Source organism: Takifugu rubripes, chromosome 3, assembly GCF_901000725.2.
Source record: "Takifugu rubripes chromosome 3, fTakRub1.2, whole genome shotgun sequence".
Classification (NCBI taxonomy): Eukaryota; Metazoa; Chordata; class Actinopteri; order Tetraodontiformes; family Tetraodontidae; genus Takifugu; species Takifugu rubripes.
The window spans coordinates 17,469,916-17,484,280 of record NC_042287.1 but is presented as its reverse complement, the minus strand read 5'-3'; the positions used below and the strand labels follow the sequence as shown (position 1 = coordinate 17,484,280).

General features: G+C 48.6%; 1 protein-coding gene and 2 pseudogenes across 1 annotated transcript; 1 reads left to right on the top strand and 2 right to left on the bottom strand.

The window, feature by feature from the left end:
• Window positions 1-11: 11 nt before the first annotated feature.
• On the top strand, window positions 12-2,556 carry LOC115249179 (putative beta-lactamase-like 1; annotated as a pseudogene).
• A 1,187-nt stretch (window positions 2,557-3,743) lies between these two features.
• Window positions 3,744-5,415, bottom strand: LOC115249286 (trafficking protein particle complex subunit 6b-like). Its single transcript, XM_029834536.1, is given in 7 exon segments — window positions 3,744-4,189; window positions 4,400-4,493; window positions 4,590-4,673; window positions 4,780-4,911; window positions 5,171-5,245; window positions 5,337-5,390; window positions 5,392-5,415. Coding segments are annotated over 7 exon segments (495 nt in total). The 3' UTR covers window positions 3,744-4,157.
• Window positions 5,416-6,498: 1,083 nt separating this feature from the next.
• LOC115246516 (forkhead box protein P1-like) lies at window positions 6,499-14,246 on the bottom strand (annotated as a pseudogene).
• Between the last annotated feature and the right edge of the window lie 119 nt (window positions 14,247-14,365).

Sequence of the window (14,365 nt, the reverse complement as noted above, 5' to 3'; positions counted from 1 at the left end):
CAGAAGGGGAGGACATGTGTCCCCGGTTCCCCCAGCCGGTCCCGCTCCAGCATCCCATCGCCCCTCTGAAGGCAGCTTTAGCGCAGGTGACTCTGTCCACCTTTAGTCCAGGTGCAGGTCCAAGTGAAGCCCTAGTCGTCCCTAATGACTCTTAATGTCTCTAAATAGGTGGACGGGCTCCTGAGGACAAGCGTCCACACCACCAAGCTGCCAGCGGTATCAGCCATCGTAGTCCTCAACGACTCTGTCCTGTGGAACGGGAACTTCGGCAGGAGGAACATCAGCGATCCGTCCTCCTCTGCACCCAATGAATACACAGTGTACAGGTGAGACACAGGCGGCGGGACAGGGGACACGATCCAGGGTTTGTACTGATGCACCTGTGATGTGGGTGGTTCTGAGTGTTGTCCTCAGTCTGAGCAGGACAGGGTGGATCAGGGACAGGGTGGATCAGGGACAGGGTGGATCAGGGACAGGGGGTCTGGTCTGAGAGGATCAGTGAGCTGGGATCTTAAGGTGTCCATCTCCATCCACTCAGAATCGCCAGCCTGTCAAAGATCTTCCCCACGCTGATGCTCTATAAGCTGTGGGAGGACGGCCGGCCTGGACTCCTGGACGACCCTCTGGAGAAGTTCCTGGATGAGTTTCGCCATCAAGAACCCCCTGGGTGGCCCCAGGAGCGGCTCGGCAGGACTCACTCTGCGCAGGATGGCCAGTCAGCTCTCCGGTAACTCAGCCTCTTCCAGTGAGGTCACCCCCCCGCCCCCCCCCCACAACCTGGCGGAATAGAGCAGGAAGATGGATTTAGGAGATCAAGAAGGAAACTACTGCGACCAGATTAGATCTGAGGCCACAGAGGCTCCGCCCACAACAGCACCACCAGGCTAATTCACCCCCGACGGCTAAAATTACACTGAGCTGCTGCCATAGACGCTAATCAGCTCTGCAGAGGCACACACACACACACACACACACACACACACACAACACAGGCACACACACACACAGGCACACACACACACACACAGGCACACCACACGCACACACACACACACACGCACACACACGCACACACACACACCTCTCTTTTATAACGCTCTTATTCAGGGTGGAGGTTCCTCCTCTGAACCTGTAGATGTTCGTATCTTCTTGCAGAACAGTGGTTGAGGTTCTCGGCCTGTTTTGGCAGGTTTGCCCAGAAGACTCAGGTCCACCAACCTCCTCTGGGCTGGAGACACAGCAGAAGCCCTCAGTCTGTTACAGGATGATGTTCTGGTAGCAGATCCTGGCACCAGGTAGGACTCTACAGTAGAGGTTCCTGGTACGCGTTCCTCCATGGCAGATGACTGAGATTATAGAAGAGCCTCTGCACCATCTCATAACAACCAGGTGTAGCACCCGGGTGGGCTGAGGTTCTGGGGTGTCAGAACCTGGTCCTGCTCACCTGAATGTTCTGTAACGTTATTGCTTCTTTTCGTCCAGATGTCACTACAGCAACGTCGCTTTTTCCCTGTTGGCTGACGTCTTGGCCCAGAAGGTCGCCGGCTCTGATTTTGAAAGTTGGGTGTCTAAGAACATTCTGGAGCAGCTCGGCATGGAGGACACCGGCTTCGACCTGACCCCGACCATCCGCCAGCAGATGGCTGTGGGCGTGTACAGCACCGGGCCGCCCAGCCCCGCTCTACAACCTGGGCTGGTACCGCCCCGCGGGTCAATGTTCTCCACGGCGGCCGACATGGCCCGGCTCATGATGTTCTCCTGGGGGGCTCTGGCGGGGCGCTGCTCCAGCAGGACACCCTGAAACACCATGCTCACGCCGCTGTTCCGCTGCCACGGCAGCTACTTCGCCAACTCCACGGGAACGCCGTGGGAGGTCAACCAGCAGTTTGGGTACGACGTGCTGAGGAAGGACGGGGACCTGGACGGCTACGCAGCCACGCTGTCCCTGGTCCCGCGGCTCAAGCTGGGCCTGGTGATCCTGATGGCCGGCGTTCGTCCGGCGGGACCAGGAATCTGGTGGCTCAGGCCTACCGACACATCATCCCAGCAGTTCGGAGGGTTTTCAGGGAAGCTCAGCAGAGCCTCAGAGCGCCGCCGAACCCGGCGTCCTAACACCGGCTTCTTCACTTACAGGAACATGACCTTCTACGAGATCAAGGCCGACTCAGACAACGTGCTGGTCATGCAGCAGTTTGGACCACAGGTGGACACCAGCGTTCCGTCCAAATATCGGACGATCCGGCTGGATTATCTGCAGGAGCGGGTGTTCCGAGTGGGTCTTCCAGAGCCCCTATCCCTGTCAGATGAAGGTCAACAGCGCCTCGGTGTCGCTGGAAGCTCAGGACCAGCAGCTCTTCAACTTTTACCCCTTCGACAAGAAAGGAGCATCACCGGGGTTCGATTCCCCGGGACTCAACACATACAAGGTGCTGAGGATCCCGGGGAGACCGTTCTTCAGCCCATGAAGACGGGATCTCCACCGGGATTCATCAGGATCGCTGTTGTTGAACTTCCTTCTCCTCATTCTTGGTGTCATTAAACTCTTTTCTTGTTGGAGCTTCAGCAGCATCATGTTCTAAACTGCCTCCAGTCTGATGTTAAAAGAGGAACTTTTTCAATTTCACCCACAAATGGAAAAAAGGGTGAAGGCTCGTTCCAGAACACCGCGTCAATCAAACCCTCCTCCAATGAACACGCGTCGTTAGTCGCCAGCGTGGCGCCGTGCTGATGTCAGCAAGTAAAGAAGCAGCGTTTCCAAATCCTCCAGCAGATGTTGGGTCCGAGTCAACTTATTAACCGTTGTTAACAATCTTCTCGTCAGCTCGTGGCTCTTTGATGTCCTGATACACCTTTATTAAAGTTGTAATAACTGTTCACGAGCACTTCACCACGATTACAGCAGTAAGGCGCACACACACACACACACACACACACACACACACACACACACACACAACACCCATAAAAACTCGACCTGTTCAGCAGAGACCCTCACACGCATGTTGAGATGAAGATTCCCGTCTGTGTCCGTCCTCCTCGTGGTTCTGCTCCGTCTCCTCCGCTGTGACGTCACAGTCAGAACAACCTGTTATGACTGGGTTGATGTGTGAATTCTGGGGTCAGAGGTTAAAGTTCAACTAAAATAAACTAGAGAAGATCCTTGAGATCAAAGTGCTGCTGGTTTCCGAGCTCCTGGTCGAGCCTGTCAGTTCTTCCTGGAGTCTGTGAAGGTTCTCCGGACTGTTGATGAGGCCTCAGCTGAAGGGAACCTCCAGGAGACGGTACCAGTGCAGCAGCCGTGTGTCCCCACCTGGACCTGCTGGAGCGTCCACGTCCAGGCCGGTAAAATGGTCCCTTAAAGTTCTGCTGCACGGCTGGTTTGATTCACCCACTTGGCCTGCAAGAACCTTCCAAGAACCTTCCAAGAACCTTCCTTCACTCCAGAGAATCAAATCTGAAGACTTTTCCAGTTTTTTCTCCAGTATTTTTCTCTCCACTCCGGCGCCTGTGAGGCCCAACGGCTGTTCGCAGGTCTTCAGCTGTTCTTGGTCAAAATGTCATTTTCTAATTAAAAAAAAATGGCTAAACATGACTGGATTCTAAAATTGTGAATTTTTTTTAAAAAGAATTTTATTTTTTAAATAAAAAATAAGAAAATGCAACTTTTGCTTTCAAAATGAATTATTTAAAGTTAATGAAGCAGAAAAAAATAAAGTTCCAAATATATAATGATTATAAATTACAGCAGTAACAAAAGCAGGATTTTATTTCATTAGCAACTTTAGACAATTGGTCTGTTTTCAGAAAACAATGATAATAAAATGATGGATGATAAAAGGTTTATTCCAGCTGAACTGAAGTGTCGCTGTTTGGTTCACCACCAGATGGCACTAAAGCACCACAATAATTACTAATAATACTCAAAATAATAATAATATTCAAGCTCCTGAGAAATTCAAACATCAAAACAGATAAAACACTTCTAGAATTATTCAAACATATAAACATGGTGTCACTAAAGGAAACAGAATCAGATTTTCTGTCTACATAAATGATCATTATTTTCCTCTTTTGATAATTTAGCTGAAAAGGTTTTGCCGTTTTCATGGCTCCACCTTGATAAGAAGCTCGGTGGATCATGGAGCCTCCGCTGGTCGCTACATCTTCTGGATCATAACCTGGAATTTACCTGCAGGCATGAAAAGAAGACATCAAACTCCAGAAAATGGTGCTTCTTTCTGAGCAGTTCAGAGTGCTTTCTCCTGACTTTAATGCACGTGTCGGTGCGTGCACGTGGCCTGACGCTCACAGACACTTCTGCCCTCCCCGACGTGCGGTGTTAAATGAACAGAATCTAAAGAATAAACTCTGGGATTGTTCCTAGTGAAGCAGGTCTTACTTGCAGGCATGGTGGACACCTCAGCCGTTACGATACTTTTCACTCCCAGACTGAACAGAGCTCCTCTCACCAGACCGCAGGTGAAGGCCAGATACTGCAGAACCACACAGGCCACCATCGGTTCCACCTTCATACATGTCCAACACAAAGAAAAGCAGGCAGGAACCTCCTGACGGCTACAGCAGCGTACCTTTGGGGCCTGATCCAGATACTGTTTCCCCGCTGACAGTTGACTCAGTAACTGGAACGTGTTGTCCTGGAGGACGTAGATGCCCTGAAACACGAACAACACCGTCAGACTGTTGAGTTTCAGGCGACAGGATTCATAAGAAGTTGAGGGTTAGGGTCCCAGTGCCTCCTGTCTCCACCTGCTGCGTTACCTGGTGGTTTGTTCGGAGGTTGTCGATCTGCTTCCTGAACACACTCGTCCAAAAGTCTTTACAGATGAACTTCATGACGTCCAGCTCATCTTTGAAGCGCGCCGTGTCCTTCGTCAGTCTACGAGAAAGAAACTAGTTACCAACAGATCGCATTTGAGTTTCAGTCATTTCTCATTGCCGTTGGTTGCTTTAATGTTGGGGTTGTAACTTAACGTGCACATTTCTATCATAGGTGAGTTCATTTAGATGTTTTCTGCTACTGTGACAGACAAAAACACAAAATTAGAGCAAATGATACAGCTGATTTCCTCTTGAGTCCCATTTATAGTCGACTCTTCTGCAGCAGTGTGTTCTACCTTCTGAAAATAATGGCCTATAATATTACTATGACATTACCATTCTCTATCAGGCCTTGTCCGACTCGGAACCCCAAATTCTCTAATTTGGTGATATTTCTTCCACTTTCCTGAGTGAATGAGAATTAGTGATCAGTTGTATTTGTAGGTATTTATTGTCCAGTCAGATTGTTCCAGGTAAAAGAAAGATTCGTTTCTTACCTCGCCTTGTTCTTTTGATTTGTAAATATACTGAATCAATTCTTGGTGTAAAAAACTGGAAAGGGGCTTCATCTGCCATTTCTCCGGTGTGGTTTTTATAGGTCTGTTAAGACTTTACAGCAAGAAAACAGCGCAAACCGAAAGGACTCGACATGTAAACAACGCCGCTTCCGCTTCTTCCGCGTGTGGTACAAAGGGGCGGAGCCAAGAGGCGAAGGGGCGGGGCTCGTTACTGCCCCTGGTGGTCGGAGGTTTCACTGCACCCATTGCAATAAACGGTGCACCGTGCTCGTTAGACTGATAACTTAGCTGCACTTTCTGCCGATATTACTGAAGCATTCTTTGGTGTTGTATTTCCAAGTATAAAATGTGGTCGGATCGTGTATGTAAGAAGCAGAATATGTGTGTTATCATAATTTGGTGCATAAGACAGTACAGAAGCTTGAAATCTACTCGTGTTTCTACGCCTGTTTTTGTCAGCAGTAGCTGTTTCTGTTTCACCTTTGCTCTAGTTTACAGATTCAGAACAATTCCAAAATTGGGTCGAAGCCAAAGATCTGCAGACACTTCAGATGGGTTTAATATTCAGTATTATAAATAAGGATTAGGGTGTAACTTCTATTCTAATGCTACATTCATTGTAATCAAGAGTACTTTATTGATCCCTTTAGGGGGTGTCCACCAGGGAAATTAGCAGAGATCAAGAAAGCTAACATGAGCTTCTCTTCATTAGCATCAAGAGACTGACACGTAACATAGAAAAGCATCTCTTTTTACCACCACCTCTGTCTCGGCAACATTAGTCACATCCACGTCCCTTTGATGGTTACCTTTGACTTACGTGGGAAAAGACTAAATTTGTGTTAATGACTCAATTTTGTAAGGTGGCTGTGAAAATTAATATTACAAATGGAAAAGTACAGCAACGTGTAGGAGGAGGTTGTGTTATACAAAATGGATATCCAGAACGAGCCGTCGGTTCAGCCAGACTCGGGTCAAATTCAACAGCACTCACACACATCACGTCTTATTGTTTATTTTCAAATGAGAAAGCATAAAGTGAAATTACATACGTTGGAAATACCTTTGTGTCAATAATCTGCTTTTAAAAAATAACATGAAAAGAAAAGAAATCTCATCAGAAATGTGGATTCTTCCTGTAGTTTTGTAGTTTGTTGCCACCTGCTGCTCAGGACTCCTCTGGACAGTAATAGGGGAACTTGAACCACTTTACAGGGCAGTCCCTAACACACACACACACACACACACACACACACACACACACACCTTATGACTGTACTTCTCTATTAACTATCTTTTGTTGGTAGGTCAACGTTAAAAGGTCAACATTCAATAGTTCCTGCAGACGCGCTACACAGCAGCTGCTGCAGGTCATGTGACTTCCGGTTTCTACCTGTGATATTTCTGTCCCTTTCCTCCTCTGGTACTCGGTTTCATCCACCGTCCACACGGCTCCTTTTCCTCCCTCCACTCGCACAAAAACACTTGTGCAGGCTGAGGTTGTGCCGGCACGGCGTTCTGGTTCCAACAAAGAAGATTCTATTAGAGCAGGTCAGAAATCACGGCGTGTCTGATTGTTTCAGGCGCAGATTCCACAACCAATCGGCGCGAGCGGAGCGTTGCAGACCTTCCAGGTGGCCGTGTTGTTTCTGAAGTAAGAGAATTTGGTAGTGAACCAGTTGTAAATCTCATTCAGGCTGCGCTGCTTGTCTGGAGACTCCAGGATGGACTGGAAAACAGTCAGACACACAGCAAACACACCTTCAGCCACTTCAATATGTCAGTCAGTCTGTCACATAGCAACCACCGTCCTGGTTATGAGAGCGAGAATGGAAACGATGAAGATTTTTAAACTGAACTGACAGAAACGTACCCATCTTATCATGTAGGCGTACGTGTACGGAGGCCTGATGTTGGCGTGTTTGTAACATTCTGGACTCTGGATCAAATCTGTTGAGAGGAGCAGGAAACACGTTGAAACAACCATCTCTGCTGGCAGCGTCTCCATCAGGATGCTAATGCACACGGAGCCACGTTACCAGGCAGAAAATGAGCCGAAGCCTCAGCTCTGTAGCCACGCTGGCTCACATGTCGGATGAACCCATTGTTGACCGCCGTCTCCATGGTTACGGCGGTGTGTGGCAGAACAGGAGGGAGGCTGTGGGACCAATCACAGGCTGCCTTCTACAGTGATGCAACAGCAACAACTTCATTCAGAAATTCAGATTAAATTCAGACCGACAGACTTTAAAGAGGGAACAAAAGCAGCACACCGAATCTGACTGCTGGTCTTCAGAGAGTCGCAGATGAAGCTGCATTTCTAGAAGTTTCTGTTTTTCTTCCAGGATGAGCTGCGAGAAGAGAAAGGAGAGTTGGAAAGAGGAGGATCTTTCAACACTCATTTGCTATGCAGAAGCCAAAGAAACCTGACGGGCTCCTGTTTCAAAGGGGAACCTCTGATATAAAATGGGTGATTGATTAGCATTAATCTTCATTTCCTGAAGGTAAACACTGATCAGGAGCCACGTGAGGCCTTTGGTCACGGTCCAGGTCCCACCTGAGCCTCCAGACACTGAACGATGTCCTGTTGGACCTTCCACTGAGCGACGCTCCTGTCACAGCGACTGTGTTCAGAGTGGAGATGCCTGGAAAGGACAGACAGCAGCAGTTAATCCCACCCTCCCTCCTCTCTTCGGTCCACCGCTCGCTCAGGTTCTTCAGAACTGGCTCATGTCTGGTCTTCAGGTAACATCTGATGCCTGTTTTTCTGCGCTTTCCCGCCTGTCACGCATGTTCAGCTGGGGGTTGGAGGGGTTGTGGATCGTGGGCAGATGTTACTCACTTTAAGAAGCTGGGGAAATCCTCGGACATGGAGTCGCAGCCCGGCCAACGACAGAGGCCACTCACGAACAACGTGCTGCTTCCCTCTGGAGCCCTGCTGGGAACACAAGTGTCTCAGGCTGTTTGTGGCACTGATGTGAACGACGGAGGCCTCCAGAAGAACCTGCTGACTCTTTACCCTTCACGACTGTCCTCCGAGGAGGGCTGTGTTGGACTGTCTCTCCTCGGGGGGCGGAGGTGAGGATGACTCTGCCACAAAGAGGAGCCCATCTGTGGTGAAGAAGACTGGAGATGGAGACAGCTCACATCTGGCTCCTCTTTGCACATGGATACGACTGGGACATTTTCTGGATGGGGAGAAGGAAGGAAGCCTTGAAGCAGCACATGTTTTCAGCATGCGAGCTACTTATAAAATGACCAAGTCAAAGTGATCTACCCACCACAAAAATGCAAAACATCTAATTATTTTCAAATGTATTGAGGACTCTTTGGATGTCCAATGTATGTTGATGTACCTTGGCATAACCGAATGAGCCGATATTGCAAAACACACATAATCATTAACTATTAACATTTTTTTGTAATTGAGTTTACTTTGATGACTTGCTCTGACCTGAATCAGCCAGGGAGGCATAGTCGGTGTCAAACCCAGTCCTCAAGGGCCACGATCCTGCCGGGTTTTCTGTCCTACCAGGCTGAAGATGCATTCAGTGGGATAGAAAACCCGGCAGGATCGTGGCCCTCGAGGACTGGGTTTGACATGCGGTATTTGGACTTAATAATCTTCAACGCACGTCGAAAATGACATTGTGAAAGAAAAGTCCACCTCCCATTCTGTATGAAAGTGATCTGTTTTTGTCTTCTTACTTGGTCCCGCTCCCTCGTTCATTTTGATGACCAGAAGTTTTAGCGATGGCTTAAAATCAGCGGTAATGCGCTGAATAGCTTAGCGCTTAGCGCCGTTGTTGTGCATGAGCGGTGACCTAAAGGTCAATCAAGTGACGGGATGAATGATGGGCTGAGCATTTTTAATGTCACGCCGCGATCGACCGGTAGATCCCGATGGACGTAATGAGCACCCCTGTTGGGGTCCAACAACCCCCACAAACCAGAGGAAGGCCGCGTCTTCCTCAGGCTGCCAACACAAACCTGCAGCCTGTGGAGGAGACGCACAGCGTTGCTGTCTGGAAGCTGCTGGGAAAACCTGCCGCAGAACGGAGGGTCTCTGCTGCTGACTGCTCCAACTCTGAGGAAAACACACATCAGGCAGGTCAACAGGCTGTGCAGGGAGCGGAGCCTCAACAACCTTCTACAGGCTCAGGCAGCAATCAGAGGAGCCAGCGAGACACGTGGACGCGGGACGCGGGGACGAGACAGTCCTGAGAGTTTAATAAAAAGTTATTAAACCAGTTTTAGTTTTCTGCCTCCAGATTTACAGCGTGTGGACCTCCAGCAGAGCAGCTCTGGGTTGGTTCCAGCTCTTTCTCTGCTCATGTTTGTGGTCTACCTGGTTTCCTGAGGTAGGAGGTGACATCACGTGTCTGCTGAGATCAGGAGGAAGGGGGGGGCGCAGCTCCGCCGCTTCTTTAACCTTTCTGCTCTGCGTTGGTTGAGCTTGTTGCAGTTCACACATCAACCTGTCTGCAGACATCTCTGGCATCCCTGAGGCAACAGGAAACATCAGGAGCTACAGGTGATATTCTCACTGAAGGAAAAGGAAAAACCGTCAGGTGATAAATGTGCAACTCTCAGGACTCTATGAACATGTAATGAAGCGATCCTGAAGCCAGTCCAGGAGAAATGAGCAGCCAGCTCAGAGAAAAGTGGTGCAAAGAGCCCAAATTCCACCTGTCAGCCCAGTTCAGCACTGAGCTGCACAGCCAATCAGCATCCAGCATCGGCACCATGAGGTGGGCGGTCTTCAGAACACTTCCTGTACCCCTGTTCACAGGTGTGTTCTCTCTCTCTGTCTCACACACCACACACACACACCACACACACACATACACACACACACACACACATACACGCACAAATACACACACCCACACACACAAATACACACACACACGCCGCTGTACTTCTATCTTTATGAGGACTTTCATAGCTCCTAACACAATCCAAACATGTTAGAGATCAGTGGATTCTCACAGGATCCCAGCGGCTCCTCCACAGAGATCAATGATGACATCATTGTAGAGATCCTAATGGAATAAAGGAAAATTTGAATCTTCTTCTGGAGCAGCGAAAAAGCCTCTTGTCCTCTTGCTGATGGGTCACATCCTGTTAGTTTACAGCTCGTTTCGCCGGAATCCTCAACGGATCTTGGCTGGATTCTGTCTTGACTTTGAATGATAAGAAGACTACAGCAGGTAACAATCCTGGAGGTGTTGTGGGGAGGGAGCGCGAGGCGGCTCTGTTATCTCACCTGAGATCAGGCTGCAAGCGCGCGTATGGAGGAGAACAAGAGTGTTTGTTGTGTTGCTGCAGCCTCAGTTCAGGATGAAGACGAGGTTGAGCGCTCTGCACGTTTGTGGCTTCTCCGCGTCGCCTCTCTGGCTTCTTTGATGAAAGTCGCAGTCTTTAACAAAGATGTCCGCCATATCACTGCGAGTTCTGCCTTCCATATGTGGCCCGTTCTTTGTGTTTGAAAACTGAGGAGCCAAATTACAGCGGCAGGAAGACTGCAGAGGCTTCAGATGGGCGTTGGATGGATTACTCACAGTCCCATATCTCACATCACACGTCCCAGATACCTTCATGTTCTCACATGTCGGGTTAATTTTAGATCAGACAAGTGAAAATAAGACCTCCTACACATTTTATTCAATGTGAAAAAATGAGTAAGCATCGGGAGAAGACAACGAGGAAAGGAGGCTGCAGTTTTGCCCCTTTGCAAACACATTTAATTCAGTCAGTTTCCAGAATAAAAGCAGCGCTGATGCACCTGTACAGGGGGGGACCCCAAGCAGCTTCTACTCCTGCCCCTATTTACAGCACCATCAAAGGAATATGGAATTTGTATGACTGAACCTGACGGGCCGACGTCGTGTAATGATTCTGTTTATGAAATTGAAACCTAAAACTGAGAGAAGGTGGAATCCTCCTCATGCGCCTCACGTCGGTCTTTCATTCCAGCTGAAACACTCCGTGACCACTTTACGCCGTCACATGTGAGTGAATCCACGCTTGTGTCCCTCAAAACACCACGACCCCGATCGCACAGGCAGACTTTCATTTATGGCGGCGGGTGTTCGTGGTCGTGACCAAAGTGGTGTTTCGTGCTCGACACACAGGAAGTCTCTAACGCTCGCCGTCCACCTGAGGACTCCGCATTATTCCGCAGATTAAATCTTTGTTCGACATTTGCAGTGATTCATTTTTGAGTGGCAAGGCGGACCAAACGTCCCCATCAGAACCGCGTGTGTAAAGAGCGACGCGGCGAGTGCGAGCAGGCCCGCCGACGCCCGGCCACCGATATTAAGTGATATTATCTGATATTATCTCATTAAAAGCGTCTCTCTCCGCCGTCTTCAAACATCTGCTCAACATGGCCGAAGCTGCCTGAGCGGCGACACGAGATGGAGCCGCGACTTGATCGCCTCAAACATCTACAGGAACCTCAGCAGAACCACGGTGAAGAGGTCCAACAGCAGCCGGCCAAAAGGCGCTTTAGCTCCCACCAAACAGACCCAGAGTGGAGGTTTATTTTGCCCTCTCGGCCCCAGTTGGACCAGTGTCTCTGTCCTAGTGTGAATCATTAAGGCAACAGAAATGTTGCAGGTCAGCTCTCAGTTGCTCCTCAATCATCTCTCTTCATATCAGCGAGACTTTGACGCAAAGCAAAAGAAGAGAAACGCATTCGATCTTTTCAGCATCAAAGCTCAAACGGGATCAAATCAACATTTCATGAGCACAACCACGAGTCAAAACTCTTTTCTGTGAAAAGTACGTCAAAACTCCACTTTCATTGAGAAGAACTGGGAGTTTGCTGAGTTTTAGAAGGTGAATGAAGGTTTTTGCTCACCGTGGCGGCGCGTCAACACTCGTCCTCCAGCTTCTTTTTCTTCTAGTTCTTTGAGGGAAAGACTTTGAAGTCACTCAGAGGGGGTGTTATTCCACAGCAACCTGCTTTTCAGCATCTGAAGCTAAAAGGAGGTAAAACACACACGAGTCCTCCTCACTCAACTGTTGCATTTGGGGTTTGTGAGAAAATCTCATCTTTTTACTTCAGCTTGCAGAAAGTTGATTGAATGTGTTGACACTCACCTGCTGACGGTCTGGCAGGAAGACGGCGCGGCGGCGCTGCAGGGATGCCGTATTTATACCCACTCACAAGAGTGGAAACTCTCAGGCTGGCAAAAGACAGGCGGCGGCAGCATGACGGACATTTCCAGAGAACATCTTCCACGAACATCTTCTTTGATGTTTGGCCTTTAATCGGAGCCGCCGCCGCCGCCGCCGCCGGTGTCACTGCAGAAGAGAAACGCTCCGGCGTGAAGTCCAAAGCTTTAGGTCACTCCGTTATTATTATTTTGATTAAAACAGCTCCAGAAAACAACCAGAACAATTATTCTTGGCTTTGCTGCATCAATACGACCAGAAACCAACAGTCGTTACCTGCACATCTGGATCGTGAGCAGAGACGCCTGAATCCTCTTTTTATCTCCACATTTCACCATTTGTAGCTGGGAGGACAACAAAAAAGTTTAAAACACTAGAAAAAAAATCACCAAAAGCCAGGAAATAGAAACTTTAATGTGGTAAAATTATCTTTGTTATATTTTTTTTTGATAATAACAAGTTTGTGTTTCTTTCAAAGCATTTTTCATCAGCCATTTTTCCTGTTTTCCCCGCTTTTTCTTGATGCAAAATCAATAATTTTATTCACAAAGACGAGTGTTGCAGCAAACATGATGGAGAGATGGGTGACGGAGAGGAAACGTGGTAATAACCTGACTCACGTCTCCGGATGGACAGTCTGTCGTCTAAAAAAAGTGATTTTATATCGAATAAAATGAAAAATGAGTAAATAAATTGTGCTAATCTGTTGTGCTAAATAAGGTGTTAATAACAGCTTCGTTGTGTTATTAGCTGATGATTACGAGCGGCTCTGCTCACACGTGCACGTCTTCTGCGTCTGGGTCGAACAAGCGCGACGTTTCTTCTGATGTTCGGCACTTTTTCGGCTGCAGGCGTCACGCTGGACTTTTCTGAGAACCAACGATTGTGAAGACGGTGAAGTTGTGAATGAAGGGATGGAACATGTGAGTCTGCTGGAATGGAAAACGGCGCCGCCGCGCTCGGCTTTAGCGTTCTCGTGGGAATACTAACAAGAGCGCAATCTGAGCATGATGACTGCACTTTCAGATCCTTGAACTCTTCACATTGAGGTGAAAATTCTGTTTTGATTCTCGCTGACAGGGACAATGTGTCACGAGAAAGAGTGAAAATCATATTGTTGTACGTCGGTGACTCAGTGCTTCCTTCGCTCGGGCCTCGCCGCGATGGTTACTCGCCTGATTCACTGATTCACAGTGTGGGAATATTTGCTTATATCTTGAAATTCAGAATTTCAGTCGTGTTTTTTTAGTTCCTTCTGTGGTTTCATTAAAAAAAAATCTGCCAGAAATTCAAAGCTAGTCCATGCTAACGCTCCCGAGGTAGAACAAGGCTTTTTGGTAAAGCTGTACGCAGACGACGCCATTTTCTTTATTTTTGTGACGATGAGATCTCTGTCTGCCGCTGATGCGTCAGAACCTCAGAACCCCTCCCGACCCAGACGGCGACACAGAAAATTCCTTGACACGCAACATTTAGTTGCCATGGACGCGCTGGACTCTCACCGCCAACCTTGGACCTGCTGACGCGTGTGTGATACATCTGCTGCCACTACAGTATCGGCGCGCCGGGCCGAGCTGGCGCCTTCGTCGGGCTGTCAGAACCAGCACTTTCAGACCGAGCTGCCTTTAATCATCACATCTGTTGTTTGTATGGGTTGGTGTCAGTAGAACTTTACCACACGGTCGTTGCCCCCGACAACCTCAGATGTGCTGCGACAGACCTGAGAGAAGGAAGGTAGACAAAGGGAGGGGAAGCCCAGTAGTAGACGTTCTCAGCACGTAACAGCCTGTTCTGTCAAAGGTCACCTCACCGATCAAACCCGA